Source organism: Neltuma alba, unplaced genomic scaffold (assembly GCF_004799145.2).
Source record: "Neltuma alba isolate B1F8T4 unplaced genomic scaffold, ASM479914v2 tig00012184_pilon, whole genome shotgun sequence".
NCBI classification, from domain to species: Eukaryota; Viridiplantae; Streptophyta; class Magnoliopsida; order Fabales; family Fabaceae; genus Neltuma; species Neltuma alba.
Window position 1 is genome coordinate 46458 of NW_021636726.1, and position 21172 is coordinate 67629.

Consider the following 21172-nt stretch of genomic DNA (forward strand, 5'->3'; position numbering starts at 1 on the left):
TAAATAAAAATAAAATTATTAAATTTTAAATAAAAATTAATAAAATTGAAAGCTTTTCTTATTCCGTAAGCCTTTGTTTGGTTGGAGGGTTGTTGAGGGGAAGGGAGGAGATGAGATTAGTGTGTTTGGTTGGGAAAAATAGAGGGGAGGGGAGGGAAGAAATTTGTCTTTTAGTACTCCCCTCCCTTTTTTTTTTTCTCCCCTCAAATTTGGGATTTTTTAGAGGAGAGAGAAATATTATGTTTAATACTGATTAAACTATCCATACTAACTTTTCTATATTCCAAGTTTACCCTCTTATTAGAAATCTTTTTCTCACTTCTCTCCTTTCAGCCACTAATGATATTTGATAATATAATATTTTTATCATGACAATAATTTTTTCATAATATAATATGATAAGTATACATTAATAGAGGATGGTGTATTATAATTATATAATATATACATATCATATATATTAATATATACATATCATAATATGTGTGTATTATAATTATATATCATGTGTGTATTATAATCTCAAATGGTATAAACATACATATATTAATCTCAGATAGGTTGCACACATGCATATGTATTAATATATATATATATATATATCATAACGTGTGTGTATTATAATTATATAATATATACATATCATATATATTAATACACATGTGTGTGTATTACAATTATAAAATTAATGAGATAGAATGTTAAACTTTTTATCATATTTTCTAATTTTTTTATTTTATCATAATTTTTTATCACATGTAATTAAGGTAATTGGTTTTTTTTGAAATTAATAGATTAAGAAATAATAATTTTGATATGAATATTGTAATAAAAGAATAAAATAGTTTAAGTATAGAGATAAGGACATACTTGTCAATAATTACCTCTTCTCCTGTTTTTTGGTAAACCAAATAAAAAATCTCCCCTCCCTTCCTCTCCCTTCTAACCAAACAAAACCTATGACCTCCCTTTCCCTCCTCTCCCTTGTTTTTAATTAACCTTCCTCCCTTCTGCCGAACCAAACAAAGCCTAAAGCATGTTGGAAAAGTGATTTACAGGAAGTGGAATCAAAGAGGTTTTGGCTTCGCCTTCAGTTTGGGACTTGTTCCGGCGACCTTCGTAATGCAACTGGTTACAGTCACGGACTCACAGTAGCCTCTCAGACTGAACTCCTCCTAAACCCTAACCCTCTTAAATCCCAATCGTCAGCTATGGCTCTCATTCTCCAACTCAGAACCAGAACCAAAAAGAATACCTTCACAAATCCTTCTCTCTTCCATTTCTTCTCTACCTCCAATTCCAGCGATGATGAACCCGATTCTACCGCCACCTCCTGCGACGATGCCACTCCTACAAACCGTGGTTCTCCTTTCTCTTCCTATTTCAGCGATGTCAAGAAGGTTCTCAAACAGGGTCAATCCACTCCCTCCTGTTTCACCTCAAGCAGTCCCTCAAATTCATCTTTTACTGCTTCCGGTTCTGCTGCTCCGACGCCATCCAAAGCTGCCTCTCTTGATGAAATCCGTAAGAACCTAACCCAGTTTCGGCGTCGTGTCTCGGAACCAGATTCAACACCTCCGTCTTCACCTTCATCTGATCAAATCTCATTGCAGGAGATCTATAGGAGAAGTATGGCTGGGAAACCGGATGAGTCGACGCCAATTGCTGGTTTAAGGCCTGGTAAAATTGGAGGAAGACTCTCTTTCGATGCGATTCGTGTAAGCGTGCGGAATGTAAAGCAGAATGTTGAGCCCTCTCGAAATGACAGGAAAGGCGGGGAACTATCGTCGTTGTCGGCATTTTCCGAGAGTTTAAGAAAGGAGCCTTCATACTCCATAGGCTCTCGGACATCGTCGACGGTGATAGGGGGGACGGCATTACCGGTGTCCATTTTTGGCAAGGAGTTGAGGGAGAAAGAGAGGGGAGAGATATCCGATGAAATGAAAATGGAGTTTGTGAAGAGTTATGAGCATGAGGAGTTGGGAGAGAAATTGAGAAAGTTGAGGCCGCCGGCAAAAGGAGCGGTCTGGTTTTCTCTGAGGGAGTTGAATGATAGGTTGGTGAAATTGAGGGAAATGGATGAGAAGGAGAATGAGCAGTCACGCATTCCAGGCCTTAGCGTCAAGGATTTGAAAGAGGTCTTCATTAAGGTGAATGCGTCTGGCAAACAGGAAAAGAAAAGTGCGCGTGAGTAGAAGTTTATTGTAGTTGTTAATAATGTCAGTCGCCTCTTGCTCATATTGTGACGCAGAGGGGTTCTAAGCTTATTCATATAGCCTAAACTTAATGAAGCATACTTCATCAAATTTTATCTAATCGTTAACAGGATGAGTGCATAATAAGTCCATGTTCATTTAATACGTGACAATCATTCCAAAGTGAACTAATGATATGAATTGTCCAGTGAGACTTGATATCTTGCGTGAGATGGGCCGGACTCCAAGCTTCATGCTGCAGCCTCCTAAGGAGCATCTTGTCGAAAAGGTGGGTATTTTTTAATTGTTTTACACTAAGTTTGGAACATCTAAAGTGAACACAACTTGTCACTCGTGTATGTGAACACAATTGCTGAATTACTGTTGGTCTGTAGATGGGGTACTATTATAGACTTATGGCGAGATCAGATGTCCTTTTTTTCCGGTAAATTTCAGGTTCTTCAATATTTTGGAATGTTGTTGTTAGTTGTTTTCTGTTTATTCAGTTCACACGTCGGTGATTTAGAATCTAGGACCATAAACAGCTCTGATGATTTGATTCCCTAGTGAGGATGCTTTATGTTTAATGCAGTATTTCCATCCAGACAACATGTCTTCAGCAGAAAAGTTGAAACTCGAGCTTGCGAGAATTAGGGATGAGTTTAAAATGTCTGAGTCAGATTGTGGATCATTTCGTGTGCAAGGTAAAGGGTATATCCTTGGTTAATTACTTCTCTGGTTGAGTAGGTTAAATAGGTCCTGGTTAAAGTGTAAGTGTTATTTTCCAGTCCTGTGGTTTGGTCCGTGCATATGATAATTGGTATGCATTCATTTTAGTAAAATTAATACTTCTCCCCTGTTTCCTTCGCAGTTGCACAACTCACAACTAAGATTAAGCATCTATCTTCAGTTCTACACAAGAAGGTGAGCCGCTTTCTTCAATATCTAATGTCCTCCGTTTGAATTTCTTTATGGGGATGAAAAGATTTTGATGTAGAACAAGAAAAGAGACAATTAAAAAAAATAAGGGTTAATATAAACTTTGGTTCTTCAAGTCTGCTTTCATTTTGGTTTTGGTCTCTCAAAGGGTAAAATGGTCTAAGTTTTTATTGGATTATAGAGACCAATGTTATAAATGAAAAGAAACTTGAGGGACTAAAACTTATGGTTTGAAATTTGAAGGATCAAAACCAAAATGAAAACAAACTTGAGAGACCAAAATTTGTATTAACTCAAAAAAATGAATAAAACTGACAATTAAGGTTATCCCATAATGCTTGAGGATTTGAGCCTGCAAATATCTTGCTCTATATCGGGATCTTCCGTTTGATTAGAATCTAGTGTCCTTTGTTTTGTTAGGACATCAAGAGAGTTATATATTCTGCTCATTCTAACTACTGATTTTACGTTATGGCATTTGAGCTCAATTCCTGATACGGTTTCTTACGTGACATTTTAGGATAAGCATTCTCGTAAAGGCTTGATAGCAATGGTTCAGAAGAGGAAAAGGCTACTGAAATACCTCAGAAGAACTGACTGGGATTCGTACTGTTTTGTGATTTCCAAGCTAGGTCTACGGGATAATCCAGACACTAAGTACTGAAGAAATGCCATGACATCTTCGTTTAGGTCGGTTGAGAGTGTGAATAATATTATTGTCAACCCCAGTCTATTTGAATTTTTGTGGGAGAGATGAATCACATGTTGTCTTGGTTAATTGTTATCCTATAGGAAACTTTTGCTTAGTTTTATATATATATATATATATATATATTGGGTGACATGCACACTTTTACTGTGCCATGTGCCCATGTGGTAGGGCTGGTAGTTTTCTTTTCCTTACAAAGATGTTTGTGAACGTTAATGTACAATTTTGCATGATATTTAACATATTCAATACAAAGATGTTTGTGAACGTTAATGTACAATTTTGCATGATATTTAACATATTCAATTGAATGTATTACCTACGGAACAAGGGTTTTCGCGTGCAGCTCCTTTTGACTGAATTTTGAGAGAGAGAGAGTGAGAGTAACCCTTTGCTTGGATTGAGAGAAAATTAGGGAGGACAGAAAACTAGAGAAAAAAACATGAGGAGAAATAAGTTTTCTCTTGTTTGGATAGGAGAGAAAATGTAGGGGGAAGGAAAAATAGAGGAGAAAAGAAAGTGTGCTTCATGTTTCATTTTCTCTCCAAATTTTCTCTCCATATATGGAGAGATTTGGGAAGGAAAACAAGACCTCTATGATTAACCCCCCTTTCTCTTCCTCTCCATATTTATTTTTTTTAATTATATTTAAAAAGTTATTCACTTTTTTTTAATCTTAAAACAATATTTTTATTAAATAATTTGGTTTTAAAATATAATAATATGAAAATATATACAAGCCAAATAACTTGATTTTAATTATTTGATGATGCTGATGTTAGTATAATTTTTCTATTGTAATATTTAATTTAATTTAATTATAAATATGATATATTTTGATAAGGACATTTTAGTCATTTAGATATATGCTAATTTTCTTTCTTCTCTATTTTCCCTCATCCATCCAAGCAAAAGGGATGATCACAACTTCTCTTCAGTTTTTCCTTCTCTCTATTTTCTCTCATATTTTCTTTTCTCTCAACTTTTCTTCTTATCCAAGCAGAGCATAAGTTTCAATGTAGAGGAAGATGTTGGAGAAGGTTTATGAAATGAGGACGGAAGTTTTATAAAAACTTTGATGAAAGATTTGTATCTGAAACTCCCATTTGTAATAGTATGAATTAATATTTGCAAATCAATTTTCGTGAAATTTTATCTGGAACAAATTGTCAATAAGTTGATATGTTGCAAACTAACTATTACTTCCAATATTTAATATAAGAACTAGTTTGATATTGCATTTAGTTTTAAATATAAGATTTCAATCCACTTATCTTTCATATTTATTCATTTTTTTGAAATAGTCTTTGTAGTGGTTACGTATGTTAAAGTTTTCATCAAATAATAATTCTAGCTAATAAATAATATTAGTAATGGTATGTTAGGAAATATAACACCTATTATTACAAATAACTAATTTAACTATTTTTTTAATCTATTTAAAATAGTCTATTTAAATAGGCTATGGAGGCTCCTTTGGGGTTTTCCTTTTTTTTCCCCCCTCTTGTTTTTTGGGTGGAAAAGGCCACGAGTAAGCTGTGCAGAGTATAAACAAGATCTTTGATCAGATCAGAAAACCCAGATCCCGACATTTCATGGGAGGGACGTTTGTGTAATTATTTGCTTCTCGGGGTACATGATCTAATGTGACAATTCATTCATGCATGAGTAGCTAAGGTTCTTCTGAATTTATGAGTTTTGAATAAAGATTCTCTTTCATTCTACTTGAGATTTCAGCTCATTTTGATTTTGGACCTTGTTGGAGGAGCAGAAACACTTCCCCTGGCTGCTGTGAACTTGCTTTGACCGATCGGGGTCACTGATAAAGGTCACTTGTTTATTCCTGTTGGGACCATGAGATTATTTTCATTTCTACAGAGAAGCACTCAAATGTGCCTATATTCTTTCCAGAAACGCTCACAAACGCTAGCATGGATGGAATTTATTTCCAATATCCTCCTCCAACGTGTTTGGACCAGTTTGTGTCAACATTGTGAGAGCTTTAACAGGGATGCTTTGTCTCCATGTTTTCTGATTTTTAGATTGTATCTTCTTGCCTTGCTATTAAAAAAAAAAAAAAAGAAAGAGTGAAAAGATTTGACCTCTTTTTTATCTTAGGAACCAAAAATATTCAAGCAGAGAGGCAGCAAAAACGCAAATGAGATCAAATTTCAAGAACCAAAACTAACATAAATCAAATTTTAGGGATTAAAAATGATGTTAATCCTGTATATTTTAAGCAAAAGTTGTCACAATTTAATTAAAAATTATATTGAGATGGATAGTATAATAGAAAAATTGTTAGCAAAATAAGTAATACAATTGATCCAATGAGATGTTTATTCAATAATAGTACATATACCATATACTCCTCTTGTCTTATTTAAGACTTATTTAACTAATTTAATTATATTTAAAAAATTTATCAAATATAATTAATATGACATGTTGTTAAAATATCTTTATTTAAAATGATTTTTTTTTTGGATTCAAAATTTAAAAAAAGCATGATGATGTGTGGAGTGAAACTTTGTAGCAAAAGATTAAATTATTTTCCGATATTTGCCCCAGCTTATATAATATAATAATAATTTGCGACTAAGATTCTAAAATTTATCATAAAATAGTTTTTGATTTTATTAATCTAATTATAATAATTTAAACTAATCTTTTAAAATCTGATAATATAATTAATAATTTATCAAACTGAAATTATTGTGAAGTAAGTCTTTGCCAGAAACACAGGGCTTGCAACGGTAACTATTTGTGCTACCCTGTTATTGGGGCCAAATCTTACAGTCAACAATGGTCAATGCAAATAGCTTGGTTACCTCAAACTATTTAATGGTGCTAACTAATGTCTTATTAAATTCTCTGTTTTGCAATATGCTGATGCTGATGCCTCATTGTTTTATGCCATGGTGGATAATTTGAGGAACAAAATTGTACATTTCGAAACAAAATGAATTGAGGTTGGGTTGGAGATACAAGCCATTGGAATACAATGTGTTCGAAGGTGGACGGATCTAATTTGATGATTCTGTGGGCAAACTATCCAAGTATCTATAATGTAACACTTTCAAGAGAGAATTGTAACAAAATCTCACAAAAGAAATACTCCTCCGGTCCTAATTATAAGACCCAATTGACTTATTTGAGGAGATTAAGGAAGTAAGTTAAGTTGGTTATTTATAATAAATAAGTGTTGTCATTCCTAAAATATCCTTGCTAATTAAGTATATTGGCTAAAACTATCATTATTAGAAGGATTATTTTGGAAAAAAATGCATAAATATAAGAGACAAAATGGATTGGGTCTTATAATTAGGACCAAATAAAAAGTCAAATTGGGTCTTATAATAAGGACCGGAGGAGTATAATCACTAAAAAGTTTTCATAACGATTGAGCAGTATATAATGACAAGTTTTAGAGTATAAATGACAACCTTTAACACGTATTGGGACTTTATGGTAGTTATATTTCTTATAATTCTCCCTGCTTTCAATACAATCCAAATTTTTATTTAGTATTTCTACATATTTAATATACTGATTATGTATATTTATTATATAAATTATATATCTCAATAACAATTGAGCAGCATTTAATGATAAGTTTCAGAATTGGAAATTACAACCTCTAACATGTATTAGGACTTTATGATAATTATATTCCTTGTAATTCATCCTACTTTTAGTACAATCAAAATTTTTATTTGGTATTTCTACATATTTAATATACTGATTACGTATGTCTATTGTATGAATCACATATTTATTTTACACGTGAAATATTTATATTATGATTTCTTTTTCTTTTTTTTAACTTGATTGATTTGGGGTTGGGAAAAACTTCTTATGCTTCTCTTTTTAATTTTTATACCACACTCTTCTTCGCACTACTTATTTTTGTTTTTATAATGATTTAAAAGGATAAAACTTTAATACAACTCTTTTAGTCCTGGAATACATTTTTATTTTAAATTTTGATTTTAAGTTGTAGTAATACTTTTTATCTTTTTAAACTACGATATATAGTTCGACGGAAAATCAATATTGAAAGAACCAATTTATCAAAACACATGATATTGTAGAAATAAAATATTGAATCAATCCATGATGTATTTGAAAACTAGAATAATTATTACCCATATAAAAGCCAGTTGAAATTTTAAAGTAATTTTAAATATAAAATTTTAATTTATAATTTATTATCTAAAATATCGCTATTAATTTCCAAAGGGTTTTTGTCCCCAGTATGAAAATCAACTCACTTTTTTATAAATAATTAACTTAATTAATTTTATTAGTCTACTAAAATTAGCTAAATAGATATTATATTAAAGATGAGAGGTAGTATATTCATTAAACCGATTCCTCCTTTATCTTATTTTCATTCTCTTTACTATTATTATTGAGAAAGGAAGGTATTGACAGACATCTTTAAAAAAAAAAAAAAGTAAAATGGAATTTTCTGAAACGTGTAAAAAGTTTTCTCTTTTATTATTTATATGAATAAAATATTTTTGGATCAGATAGGGATAGCTGATAAGGCAATTTTAGGAATATGTATGATTGGACGTGTCTGTCAAAATGGGGAGAATCTGATTTTGTTTATTGGGAATGGGAGGAATTTGTGGTTGGTTGCTCTCCGCAAATCGCAAATTTAGCTTCTCTTCAACTCAGGCAAGGCAAACTCTATTATGACTGTACCTCTTATTACCCGTTTTTTTTTTTTTTGGCCCTTTACCTTTAATAAAAATAAAAATATATATTTGGTTCCTTGACTTTATTCAAAATTTTAGTTTGGCTTCTGAGTTTAAAAAATATATATATTTTCAATCCTTTAGTTCTAAACTCATTAGTCTTAAATGATGATTTGTTGTGATAATCACGGTTATTTTAAAAATTAAATTTAATATGTTAGTAATTAAGGATATTTTTATCAATATTTAAAATATCAATATTATCATTTTTGGTTAATAGTTTTAGGCTTAAAGAATTAAAAAAATATTTTTTAAAGTTAAGGCACCAAATTAAAATTTTACATAAAATTTAAAAACTAAAAATATATTTTAACCTGAAAAAAAAAAACTACTCTTTATCTTGCCACACTCTTTTTTTAACAACAGATCTATGGCGGATTCAAAAATCCTCAGAACCTCAGTTGATAAATATTATCAATCTAATTATTATCTATTCTTTTCAATTTTAAATATAGAGCTAGTTAAGACGTTTATTTTAATCTTAAGTATAAAAGTTTAATTTATTTTGCTTCACAAATTTATAAATTTCTTCAAACTTTTAATATTAATTACATATGTTAGGAGTTTTTGTCAAAACAAATAATTAAAGAAGTAATTCTAAAATAATTAACACACATTTTTAATAAATAAATAATTTTTACCTAATATCTCTGTCAATTAATTAGGTAGCCCAGTAGGGGGAATTGTAGGGAGAAGCATTATAAGATCAGATCTCAATAAAAAAAAAATTAAAATTTTTAATAGCAATAAGTAAGGAGTTGTGATATATTATCACGAAACTTTGTGATTGCTGAGATTTTTAGTACTTACGCTGTGTTTTAAAAACTTTACAGTTTACAGCAATCCTTTCCCAATTATATTGTTGACGGGATCGTGGGGATAAATATCTGGAACTGGGGGGGGGGGGGGGCGCTTCCCGAAGTCTTGAGCTTGCGAGGGTAAGGAAATGGCAGGTGCCGCTACGAAGGTTTGCGTAACTGGTGCCGGAGGCTTTCTGGCTTCTTGGCTCGTTAAGCTTCTTCTCTCCAAGCGCTATTTTGTTCATGGCACCGTCAGACAACCTGGTCTCTTTTACTTCCCCTTTCCTGTTCCATTTTCTGCTCGTTCTGATATCGTTTTATGCTCTTGTGGATTAGATCGATTTCAGTTGTTGCACGATTGAATCGCATTGTTTGGATCGACCTCATTTATGGCATTGTTTATGCTATTTTGTTCAATTAATCAAAATATCAAAGTGTTTTTACCTATCCTTGCATCAATTTCTTGAACTATTTATGTTTGATTAGGTAATCAGAAGTATGATCACTTACTCAAATTCGAGGGAGCTTCTGAGAACCTTAAGCTTTTCAAGGCTGAACTCTTAGATTACGGGTCTCTTTCTTCGGCGATTGCTGGTTGTAGAGCAGTTTTCCATGTTGCTAGTCCTGTGCCTTCTACGACTGTATCCAATCCTGAGGCAAGTTTTTACTCCGGTTTACAATAAACTGAATCCCTACTATTCGTTTTATAGCTTGTTTAGGACACTTCTTCCTATGCAAGCTAATTTCATCAGCCGAAATTGTTGTTTTATAACACACGTGTTTAAGATTTCATTGTTGTTTGATGGAAATTGCTTCACAGTTGCAAAGTGAAAACAACCTCCGTATTTCAGTCAAGTGACGACATAATTATCTTGTATTGATTCATTATGTTGAGATGAAATTCTTTGTTCAAAACTTGAGATATTGTAACCTTTGACATTTGCTGCATGCAAACTATCCCTTGATATTTGCTAGCTGCAATAGGTTTCAGAAATTCCCTTTCTTAAACCAATACAGCAGCAATCCATTATTTATATCGTTTCTTCAATGTAGAACTTGTATGTGGAGTGAGTCCAGCTAGCAATGCCCATGTCTTGATGGCATTTCTGTTTTGTCTCTTTAGTAAACTCGTGATGAAATTTAGGCCATCTTTATTTTTAAATCAAACTACATTAAGTCTTGGATGTTAGGTATCATTTGAGAATTTCAATATTGAGGGTAGGCCTCCTATGATAATTGGCACATGATTTTCCTTTATGTTTTCTCAATGTAGTAATCAAAGCTTTCTACAGGTAGAAATGATTGAACCTTCTGTAACGGGCACTATTAACGTCCTCAAAGCTTGTCTTGAAGCAAAAGTTGAACGGGTTGTCTTTGTATCTTCTCAAACCGCTGTTTCCGTGAACCCGAACTTGCCTAAGGATGCAGTGATCGATGAGTCATGTTGGTCTGATAAAGAGTACTGCAGAAGAACAAAGGTCTGAAGCTGTGTGAATTTCTATCGCTTATGAGCTTATGGTTTGGATCTGTCACTGGTCCTTGATTTCGAAAGTAACAATGTCTTTAACGGGGCATAGAATGCTATTTCACCTGAATTCAATCACTCAGTTATGAAGATTATTTCCTCACTCTCCTTTCATTCATGATTCAGAACTGGTATTACTATGCGAAGACAGAGGCAGAGTTGCAGGCCCTGGATTTCGCCAGAAACACTGGGCTATCAGTGATAACTATTTGTCCTACTCTGGTGTTGGGGCCAATTTTACAGTCAACTATCGTCAATGCAAGTAGCTTGGTTCTCCTCAAGCTATTTAAAGGTGCCAGTTAGTGCCTTATTAAATTCTTTGTACATATTAAAAGAAAAGGAAAAAAAAAAAGAACTCTTTGTTCACAGTATACTGAATGCTGATGCCTCCTTGTTTTATACCCTGGAAACAACTTTATTGCATGTCATCTTAAGACCTGCGTGGCTTTATTTTTGCAATAGAATGAATTTAGGGCTGGCAATTTATTCGGCTACTTCTTTATAACTGAAGGTCTTGAATCACTGGAGAATAAACAACGGTGGATAGTAGATGTGCGTGATGTGGCTGATGCAATACTGATGGCTTATGAGAAGCCTGAGGCAGAGGGCAGATACATATGCACTGCACATCCTATCATGACGGATGACTTGGTAGAGAAATTAAGGCGTATATACCCGAACTATAGCTACCCTAAAAAGTAAGGTTCAGTTCCGGTGGTTTATGAAAACGAAGGAAATAATACGACTATATGCTCTGGTTTCTATTTAGTATTTGACAGTTTCTGGGGCTGCTCATATGTACTTTATTTCACCTTGTTTAATTTTGCAAGTGTTTTTACTTTTGCAGCTTTGTTGAGGTAGATGACTGCATAAAGTTAAGCTCAGAGAAATTGCAGAGGTTGGGTTGGAGATACAGGCCACTGGAAGAAACACTAGTTGATTCTGTTGAGAGCTACAAGGCCACAGGCCTTCTGGAATCAAAATAACTTTGTTTCTTTCTGTCTCGGATACACTTTGGAAGTAATATGTGTCTTTTAACTTGACGAATGTGATTGTACATAAAATGAGGTGTTTGTCTTGTTAAAGTCTAGGTTGCATGATAAGAATGGATAAAGACGTGAGTAGTGTGTTTAAGGTTTTAAATTCTCATGCTGTAAGGGAAGGGGGGGGGGGGGACAATCCAGTTTCCCAATTTGATTGAAAGAATGCATATTTTTAATTAATTTCGAAAGAAAAATATTTTGTTACATAGAAAGGAAGAAAACGAAAAGAAAATGTTGAATGCCACTAAATTTGGGGTGCAATAAAAAAAAAAAAAAGCTTGATAGTTTAGTTATGATTAGGTGCGTGAAAATAAAAGGCGGAGGAAATGATTATAGTGCCCCTACTATAAAAAATAATCAAATAATTGGTTTTAATAATTACTAATAATAAAATATGTTAATTATTTTTACAGGTAATAACTTTTTTGGCCATATTTATACAAGCAATAACAATGTTTAGAAATATATTATTTTGACTGTCAATCATAAAAGAATGAAATAGATGAAGTAGCATCTAGCGTACTTAGCAATCTAATCTTACTTATGGTTCGGAATGTTGTATACACTACAAATAAAATTAGAATGTTGCAAGGACAAAAAAAAAAGTAACATTAAGCTGCTAAATGTATCATAAATATATCATAGTACTGTAATATCCGGATGCAACTTCACCTTTTAAACTACAAGAAGATGATATTTTCTCTTTGGCCAACATCAAATAATCATCAATGATATGATACTCCTCCCATCCTAAATATAGGAAATAGTTAGGGAGTTAATTTTTATTTTAAATATAATACTTTAATCAACTTTTTTTCAGTATTTAATTATTTTTTCAAACTAATTTATTTAATTTATAAATTAATACATAATCTAATATTATATACAGATATTTTAATAAAATCATGTCGTACTTGTCAAAGTTAAACAAATTATTTATCTTTTTTAAATATATTTAAATTGGCTGAATAGTTCTTATACAAACACACTATTAAATATAAAAAAGTGCTAGGCTAAAAAGTATAAAAATATTATGCACTTTTAAATAAAAGGTAAAAAGAAAAATTTATCTATTATAATAATCAAAAGGAGCATCAATCACAACAATAAAATTTTGGATGCAAAAATACCTATAATAATTCAAAAAGTGTACTAAATGTCATTGCTGTTAAATATGGTAAAACGCGGTTCATTTTAAGATGTAGGGCCCACTATTTGTTTTAGGGGGTGTTTGGCAACCTCCAAATCATAGTTTCAGAAACACTTTTCTTGTAAAACGAGATAAATTCCTCCACACATTTATTTCGTAAACTGTAAAAGCACTTCTAAAACTATGGTTTAGTGTCTATCCAAACACCCCCTAGTATGTTTCGCCTTAGTATGTTTCGCCTGGCTATTTTGACTTTATATTGTGGCAGACCTCCCCCATTTTTACCCTTGATCTTCCCCTTGAAGCTCTCTCCTAAAACAAAGGACCCACGTCCCCCGCTCTCTCTTTTGCCTAATCGGTATTACTTCAAGTGCTAACTTCCCAGCAAACATAATCTTGTTGATTGTACTGGGTGGCGGTACAGGAGGAGAAGGACGCAGCGGTGGCGGTGGTAACTTTTGTGATGGAGTGGCATCGACAATCGTGGTTGTTGCAGGAGTAGTACTAGGGACGTCGTCTTCTCATGACAGTGGCGAGTCAACAGCGGCGGCTATGGTGGCTACAGCTAGGGGATCGAATTCCAGTGAGGAAGATGTGAGGGAAAGAAGGGAAGAAGGTGATTAGAGCAGTGACAGAGTGGATCGAAACTGATGCCAGATTCAGGGGATCAGATAGAATCAGCAATGGCGGATATTTATTATTATCAGCGGGGCTTGTGTACCCATCAATATGTTTAAACTATTCACGGATCTGAGCATTCTGGTATTTAGACTGATTTGAGTAAACAAGTACTTACCTTTCTGGGTATTTGAATTCCTTGGGGACTCTTAAGACGATCTGGTGTAACAGGTTTACGCACTTCATTAATGGAGTTCTGGGTTTGACCTTCTCTTTCATCTCTTGAATTGAACGCTGCGTTTTACACTCGGGCTCGGTGGTTTTGGATTGAATCAGAGCATTCAGAAGCATTTGAAGGATGTTCTTCATGGGGTTGTATCAAAAGTAAAGAAGATAAGTGAAATCTAAGGAATTTGATTATGATTAGTTTGTAGCCATCCAAAGTACTGAGGCGTATATTAGAATGAGGGAGGACTAGATGATTGTTTGAGAAAGTGTGGTTACGATAGTTGATTTGTGATTAGAGTGGAAAATCTGGTCATTTAAATTCGGCCTTCTGTTTGGACGTAGAGAAATGGGCCACCACAACTGAGGTTGAGAAGAAGACGAAGAGATTTGGTTTGAACCACGAAGGAGTCACAGGAAGATACAATTATGCCACATCTGCCTCCACGTCAGTGTTTGCAGTCAAAATATTCTTTTTAAACAGTCAATGTTACTCAATTAAACAGTAATAACACTTTAGGGCCTTTTTTTTAATCATCATGGATATTTTTGCATCTAAAATTTTACTATGGTGTCTGATGCTCTTTTTGAATATTACAATAGGCAAAATTGTTCCTTCACCCTTGAATAAAAAAAACAAACATATCTCTGCTCCGGAAAGAAAGAACACTTTTCAGGTTTCAAAGCAAAAAGAAATACACTTCAATGCACAGCATGGATGTATTTGACTGTGTAGATCAATTTACATTTGAACTCTAAATACGTCCTCGTCTGTCTTTTAGGGCTTGTTCGGATCTACTACCTTCGGTCTTTAATATAAGATCATGTTTAACTTTTATTTTGATCCTAAATATAAGATCCCAATCCACTTTGTCTCTCACATTTATTCAATTTTTTCTAAGATAATCCTTCTAATAATTATAGTTCTAGTTAATACACTTGATTAGTAAAGATATTTTTGGAAAGACAACACCTATTTAGAATAAATAACTAATTTAACTTACTTTTTTAATCTCCTCAAATTAGTCAACTGACTCTTATAATTAGAACCGGAGGTAGTACTTTTTTTCAAGCATTTATAAACATGGATGGAATTTAGTTCCAAGATCCTCCTCCTACGTGTTTGGACAAGTTTGTGTCAACATTGTGCGAGCTTTAACAGGGATGCTTTGTCGATTTTTAGATTGTATCTTCTTGCCTTGCAATTAAAAAAAAAAAAAAAGAGTGAAAGGATTTGACCTTTTTCTTATTTTAGGAACCAAAAATACTCAAGCAGAGCGGCAACAGAAGCTTAAATGAGATCAAATTTCAAAAATCAAAATTAAAATAAAATCAAATTGCAGGGATTAAAAATGATGTTAATCCTATGTTTTAGGCAAAAGTTGTCACAATTTAATTAAAAATTATATTGAGATGGATAGTGTAACAGAAAATTTTTAGCAAAATAAGTAATATAATTGATCCAATGAGATGTTCGTTCAATAGTATATATACCATGTATTCCTCTTATCTTACTTAAGACTTATTTAACTAATCTGATTATATTTAAAAATTCTATTAAATATAATTAATGAAATTTTTTAAAATATCTTTATTTAAAATGAATTTTTTTATTCAAAATTAAAAAAAGTTACGATGATGTGTGGAGTGACACTGTGGCAAAAGCTTAATTTATTTTCCGATATCTGTCACTGCTTGTATAATAATTTGTGACTAACATTCTAAAATTTATCATAAAATATTTTTTTAGTTTATTAATCTAATTATAATAATTTAAACTAATCTTTTAAAATTTGATAATATAATTAATAATTTATCAAACTGAAATTATTGTCAAGCAAGTTTTTGCCAGAAACACTGGGCCTGCAATGGTAACTATTTGTCCTACTCTGTTACTGGGGCCAATCTTACAGTCAACTATAGTCAATGCAAGTAGCTTGGTTCTCCTCAAACTATTTAATGGTGCAAACCAATGCCTTATTAAATTCTTCGTTTTGCAATAAGCTGATGCTGATGCCTCATTGTTTTCTGCCATAGTGGATCATTTGAGGGGAAAAAAATTATAGATTTGAAAAACAAAGTGAATTCAGGTTGAATTGGAGATACAAGCCATTGTAATAAGTATTAGTTGATTTTGTTGAAAGCTAGAAGATACATACATATGTAATATAATGTGCTTGAAGGTGGACGGATCTAATTTGATGATTGTGTGGGCAAACTATTTAAGTACTTATAATGCTTAGTGAGACATAAAGATTATAGTCATTTAACAGCAGATACATTAGTTTCTTACCAATGACCTCATGATAGTCTAATGGCACAAAAGTTTCTTGCAAAGAAAATATTGCAGTTAACCAAAAAAAAATTGCAGTTATGTAACCATGAGCTTATTAGTGGCTGTCTCTATAATTCAACAAAAAAACAAACAAATAAACACATAAACAGAGAGAGATTAGTTTCCTGGAAAAAAAAAAAATAGATTCTCTCAGTTAGGTTAAGTTATTACTTATTCGATGTATCAAAGTTGACATTAGAATTTTACTACAAAAACTACCCCTAATAGTTAATCGTATAACATTTTCAAGAGAGAATTGTAACAAAGTATTAAAAGAATATAATTACTAAAAAGTCTCCATAACAATTGAGCAGCATGTAATGACAAGTCTTAGAATACATATAACAACCTCTAACATGTATTGAAACTTTATGATGGTTATATTCTTTCTAATTCTTCCTACTTTCCATACAGTCCAAATTTTTATTTAGTATTTTTACATATTTAATATACTGATTACGTACATTTATTATATAAATTACATATTTCAATCATAATTGAGCAGCTTGTAATGATAAGTTTCAGAATAAGAAATGACAATCTCTAACATGTATTGGGACTTTATTGTAGTTATATTCCTTGTAATTCTCCTTACTTTTAGTACAACCACAATTTTTATTTGGCATTTATACATATTTAATATACCGATTAAGTATGTCTATTCATCTATTGTATGAATCACATATTTATTTTACACATTGAATATTTATGTTATGACTTCTTAATTTTTTTTAACTTGATTGATTTGAGGTTGGGAAAAACTTCTTATGCTTCTCTTTTTAATTTTTAGACCACACTCTTATTCGCACTGCTCATTTTCGTTTTTATAATGATTTAAAAGGGTAAAACTTTAAAGAACTCTTGTAACAAAACCAAATTTCTGCAGTTTCATAGCAAGTACTAGTGAGTTGCTTTTCTATAGATTTATAACACGAACTTACATATTACCACAGACAAGCTTTCTGTACTAGTTTATTGTGTTGAGAAGATATTTCTTCAACTTCCTCCTAATGAATCTTCTCTGTCCTCAATATCATATGGCAAGAAATACTTGCCTTTATTCATAATTTCTCTTTCTTTAATACTACTATTATCTTTAAACCAAGAAGAAGGTAAAGCTCGTTGTCTTCCACTGTTACAAAGTCGATGATTCTGGGAAGCTTCAGAGGCTGAGGAAGAAGTGCCCGAATGCTGAAAGACAACTGTTATTCCTAGTCAGATGCCAAGTCAATAATTTTTGGTCAAAGGATTGGTTAATCAGCATGTTAACAGTCAAAGATATTGGATGAAATTGCACCATAAAAATTACTTCAGAATTAAAATTGCAACTAAAAAAAATTCAATCTGGAAAAAAAAAAACTACTCTTTATTCTGCCACACTCTTTTTTTTTTAAAACAATAGATCTTTGGCCGATTGAAAATTCCTCAAAACCTCAATTGATAAATATTATCAATCTAATTATTATGTATTATTTTCGGTTTTAAATATAGAGTTAGCTAAGAAGTTTATTTTAATCTTAAATATAAAATCTTAACCTATTTTACTTTATAAATTTGTAATTTTTTCCAAACTTCAATATTCATTACACATATTAGGAGTTTTTGTCAAGCAGTTCTAACACAAATAATTAAAGTAGATATTTTAAAATAATTAACACATATTTTTATTAAATAATTAATTTTTATCTAAGTTCTCTGTAAATTAATTAGGCAGCCCAGGAATGTTTAAGAGTGGGAATTGCAGAGAGAAACGATTTTAAGGGAAAAAAATAATTATTAAAAAATTCTAATAATAATAAGCAGGAAGTTGTAATATGTTATGACGAAACTCTGTGATTGCTCAGATTTTTAGTAATTGTGCTGTGTTTAAAGAACTCTACAGTTTACAGCAATTCTTCCCCAATTACGTTGTTGACAGGAAGTACGTAGTCGTGGGGATAAATATCTGGAAGTAGGGTGGGTGCTTCCTGATGTCCGAGTTTGCGAGGATAAGGAAATGGCAGGTGCCGCTACGAAGGTTTGCGTAACCGGTGCGGGAGGCTTTCTGGCTTCTTGGCTCGTTAAGCTTCTTCTCTCCAAGCGGTATTTTGTTCATGGCACCGTCAGACAACCTGGTCTCTTTTATTTCCCTTTTCCACTTCCATTTTCTACTCCTTCTGATATCGTTTATGCTGTTTTGGATTAGATCGATTTCAGTTTTTACACGATTGAATCTCATTGTTTGGATCGATTTCATTTATGGCGTTTTTTTTTCTGTTGCATGTCTTACTGGAATGCATAAATTCATGCTATTTTGTTCAAGTAATCATAATATTAAAGTGTTTTTACCTACCCTTACATCAATTTCTTGAACTATTTATGTTTGATTAGGTAATCAGAAGTATGATCACTTGCTTAAATTCGAGGGAGCTTCTGAGAACCTTAAGCTTTTCAAGGCTGAACTCTTAGATTACGAGTCTCTTTCTTCGGCGATTGCTGGTTGTAGAGCAGTTTTCCATGTTGCTAGTCCTGTGCCTTCTACGACTGTATCCAATCCTGAGGCAAGTTTTTACTTCCTGGGTTTACAATAAACTGAATTCCTACTATTTGTTTTATAGCATGTTTAGGAAACTTCTTCCTATGCAAGCTGATTTCATCAGCCGAAATTGTTGTTTTATAACACGCGTATTTAAGATTTCATTGTTGTTCGATGGAAATTGCTTCACAGTTGCAAAGTGAAAACAGCCTCCATATTTCATTCAAGTGACGACATAATTATCTTGTATTGATTCATTATGTTGAGGTGAAATTCTGACTTAGTTCAACGCCTAAGATATTGTAACTTTTGCTGTTTGCAAACTATCCCTTGATATTTGCTAGGTGCAATAGGTTTTAGAGTTCCCTTTCTTAAACTAATGCAGCAGCAATCCATTATTTATATACTCTCTTCAATGTAGTACTTGTATGTGGAGTGAGTCCAGCTGGCAGTGCCCACATCTTGATGGCATTTCTGTTTTATCTCTTTAGTAAACTCGTAATGAAATTTAGGCCATCTTTATTTGTAAATCAAACTACATGAAGTCTTGGATGTTAGGTATCCTTTGAGAATTTCAATATTGAGAGTAGGCCTCCTATGATAATTGGCACATGATTTTCCTTTATGTTTTCTCAATGCAGTAATCAAAGCTTTCTACAGGTTGAAATGATTGAACCTTCTGTGACGGGCACTACTAACGTCCTCAAAGCTTGTCTTGAAGCAAAAGTGGAACGGGTTGTCTTTGTATCTTCTCGAGCTGCTGTTTCCATGAACCCAAACTTGCCGAAGGATGCAGTGATTGATGAGTCCTGTTGGTCTGATAAAGAGTACTGCAGAAGAACAAAGGTTTGAAGTTGTGTGAATTCTATCGCTTATGAGCTTATGGTTTGTATCTGTCATTTGTCCTTGATTTCGAAAGTAACATTGTCTTTAATGGGGTGTAGCATGCTATTTTACTTGAATTCGATCACTCCATAATGAAGATTATTTACTTACTCTCGTTTCATTCATGATTCAGAACTGGTATTTCTATGCCAAGACAGAGGCAGAGTTGCAGGCCCTGGATTTCGCCAGAAGCACTGGGCTATCAGTGGTAACTGTTTGTCCTACTCTGGTGTTGGGGCCAATTTTACAGTCAACTATCGTCAATGCCAGTAGCTTGGTTCTCCTCAAGCTATTTAAAGGTGCCATTTAATGCCTTATTAAATTCTCTGTACATATTCCCCAAGAAAAAAGTAAAAAAATCTGTGTTCACAGTATACTGAGTGCTGATGCCTCCTTGTTTTATACCATAGAAACAACTTTATTCTATGTCATCTTAAGACCTGCGTGGCTTTTCTTTTAACAATAGAATGAATTTAGGGCTGGCAATTTATTCGGCTACTTCTTTATTACATGATTTGTCTAAAACTGAAGGTCTTGAATCACTGGAGAATAAACAACGGTGGATAGTAGATGTGCGTGATGTGGCTGATGCAATACTGATGGCTTATGAGAAGCCTGAGGCAGAGGGCAGATACCTATGCACTGCACATCCTATCATGACAGATGACTTGGTAGAGAAATTAAGGCGTATATACCCAAACTATAGCTACCCTAAAAAGTAAGGTTCAGTTCCGGTGAAAGGAAATAATACTACTATATGCTCTGGTTTCTATTTAGTATTTGACAGTTTCTGGGGCTGCTCATATGTACTTTATTTCACCTTGTTTAATTTTGCAAGTGTTTTTACTTTTGCAGCTTTGTTGAGGTAGATGACTGCATAAAGTTAAGCTCAGAGAAATTGCAGAGGTTGGGTTGGAGATACAGGCCACTGGAAGAAACACTAGTTGATTCTGTTGAGAGCTATAAGGCCACAGGGCTTCTGGAATCAAAATAACTTTGTTTCTTTCTGGCTCGGATACACTGTGGAAGTAATATGGATCTTTTAACTTCTGAGAAGCACTTTTCTACAAAACGAGGCTAAAAGTACTTTTAAAATCATAGTTTCGTTTTTATCCAAACACCAGTTAAGTGACGAATGTGATTGTACTTAAAATAAGGTGGTTGTCTTGTTAAAGTCTAGTTTGCATGATAAGAATGGATAAAGACGTGAGTAGTGTGTTTAAGGTTTTAAATTCTCATGCCGTGTGGGGGGGGGGGGACAATCCAGTTGCCCAATTTGATTGAAAGAATGCATATTTTTAATTAATTTCGGAAAAAATATTCTGATAAAATAGAATGGAACAAAACGAAAAGAAAATGTTGCGTGCTACTAAATTTGTTGTGCAATTAAAAAAGAAAAAAAAGCTTGATAGTTTAGTTATGATTAGGAGCACGAAAATAAAAGGTAGAGGAAATGATTAAAAAATA

The 21172-nt window shown here is 32.9% G+C and overlaps 3 protein-coding genes across 6 annotated transcripts; all 3 read left to right on the forward strand.

The window, feature by feature from the left end:
- Positions 1-1075: 1075 nt before the first annotated feature.
- LOC114724290 (uncharacterized) lies at positions 1076-3984 on the forward strand. Of its 2 annotated transcripts, XM_028910612.1 has the most exons (6): positions 1218-1524; positions 1614-2187; positions 2405-2484; positions 2788-2899; positions 3067-3119; positions 3655-3984. In XM_028910612.1, the coding sequence occupies exons 1-6, from the start codon at positions 1306-1308 to the stop codon at positions 3796-3798; spliced, it is 1182 nt and encodes a 393-aa protein (XP_028766445.1). In that variant the 5' UTR covers positions 1218-1305; the 3' UTR covers positions 3799-3984. The 2 variants fall into 2 exon arrangements, with proteins under 2 accessions (XP_028766444.1, XP_028766445.1); XM_028910611.1 differs by having other exon boundaries at positions 1076-2187.
- Positions 3985-9518: 5534 nt separating this feature from the next.
- LOC114724291 (cinnamoyl-CoA reductase 2) lies at positions 9519-20908 on the forward strand. 2 transcript variants are annotated; one of them, XM_028910615.1, is made up of 7 exons: positions 9519-9673; positions 9896-10065; positions 10702-10887; positions 11061-11226; positions 11446-11632; positions 11782-11947; positions 20727-20908. In XM_028910615.1, exons 1-6 carry the CDS (start codon positions 9556-9558, stop codon positions 11918-11920), a joined length of 966 nt encoding a protein of 321 aa, XP_028766448.1. In that variant the 5' UTR covers positions 9519-9555; the 3' UTR covers positions 11921-11947; positions 20727-20908. The 2 variants fall into 2 exon arrangements, with proteins under 2 accessions (XP_028766448.1, XP_028766446.1); XM_028910613.1 differs by lacking the exon at positions 20727-20908 and having other exon boundaries at positions 11782-12077.
- LOC114724292 (cinnamoyl-CoA reductase 2-like) lies at positions 9524-20904 on the forward strand. 2 transcript variants are annotated; one of them, XM_028910617.1, is made up of 7 exons: positions 9524-9547; positions 18294-18419; positions 18676-18845; positions 19481-19666; positions 19839-20004; positions 20237-20423; positions 20561-20904. In XM_028910617.1, exons 2-7 carry the CDS (start codon positions 18302-18304, stop codon positions 20697-20699), a joined length of 966 nt encoding a protein of 321 aa, XP_028766450.1. In that variant the 5' UTR covers positions 9524-9547; positions 18294-18301; the 3' UTR covers positions 20700-20904. The 2 variants fall into 2 exon arrangements, with proteins under 2 accessions (XP_028766450.1, XP_028766449.1); XM_028910616.1 differs by lacking the exon at positions 9524-9547 and having other exon boundaries at positions 18251-18419.
- Positions 20909-21172: the final 264 nt, after the last annotated feature.

Bases quoted from the DNA above. Each gene is read 5' to 3' on its own strand.
- LOC114724290 (XM_028910611.1), top strand. From the start codon at position 1,212: ATGGCTCTCATTCTCCAACTCAGAACCAGAACCAAAAAGAATACCTTC. The intron at 2,188-2,404 runs GTGAGTAGAAGT...TGAATTGTCCAG, and splicing joins ACAGGAAAAGAAAAGTGCGC to TGAGACTTGATATCTTGCGT. The intron at 3,120-3,654 runs GTGAGCCGCTTT...GTGACATTTTAG, and splicing joins CTTCAGTTCTACACAAGAAG to GATAAGCATTCTCGTAAAGG.
- LOC114724291 (XM_028910615.1), top strand. From the start codon at position 9,556: ATGGCAGGTGCCGCTACGAAGGTTTGCGTAACTGGTGCCGGAGGCTTT. The intron at 11,227-11,445 runs GTGCCAGTTAGT...TTATAACTGAAG, and splicing joins TCTCCTCAAGCTATTTAAAG to GTCTTGAATCACTGGAGAAT. The intron at 11,633-11,781 runs GTAAGGTTCAGT...TTACTTTTGCAG, and splicing joins AACTATAGCTACCCTAAAAA to CTTTGTTGAGGTAGATGACT.
- LOC114724292 (XM_028910617.1), top strand. From the start codon at position 18,302: ATGGCAGGTGCCGCTACGAAGGTTTGCGTAACCGGTGCGGGAGGCTTT. The intron at 18,420-18,675 runs GTCTCTTTTATT...ATGTTTGATTAG, and splicing joins TGGCACCGTCAGACAACCTG to GTAATCAGAAGTATGATCAC. The intron at 20,424-20,560 runs GTAAGGTTCAGT...TTACTTTTGCAG, and splicing joins AACTATAGCTACCCTAAAAA to CTTTGTTGAGGTAGATGACT.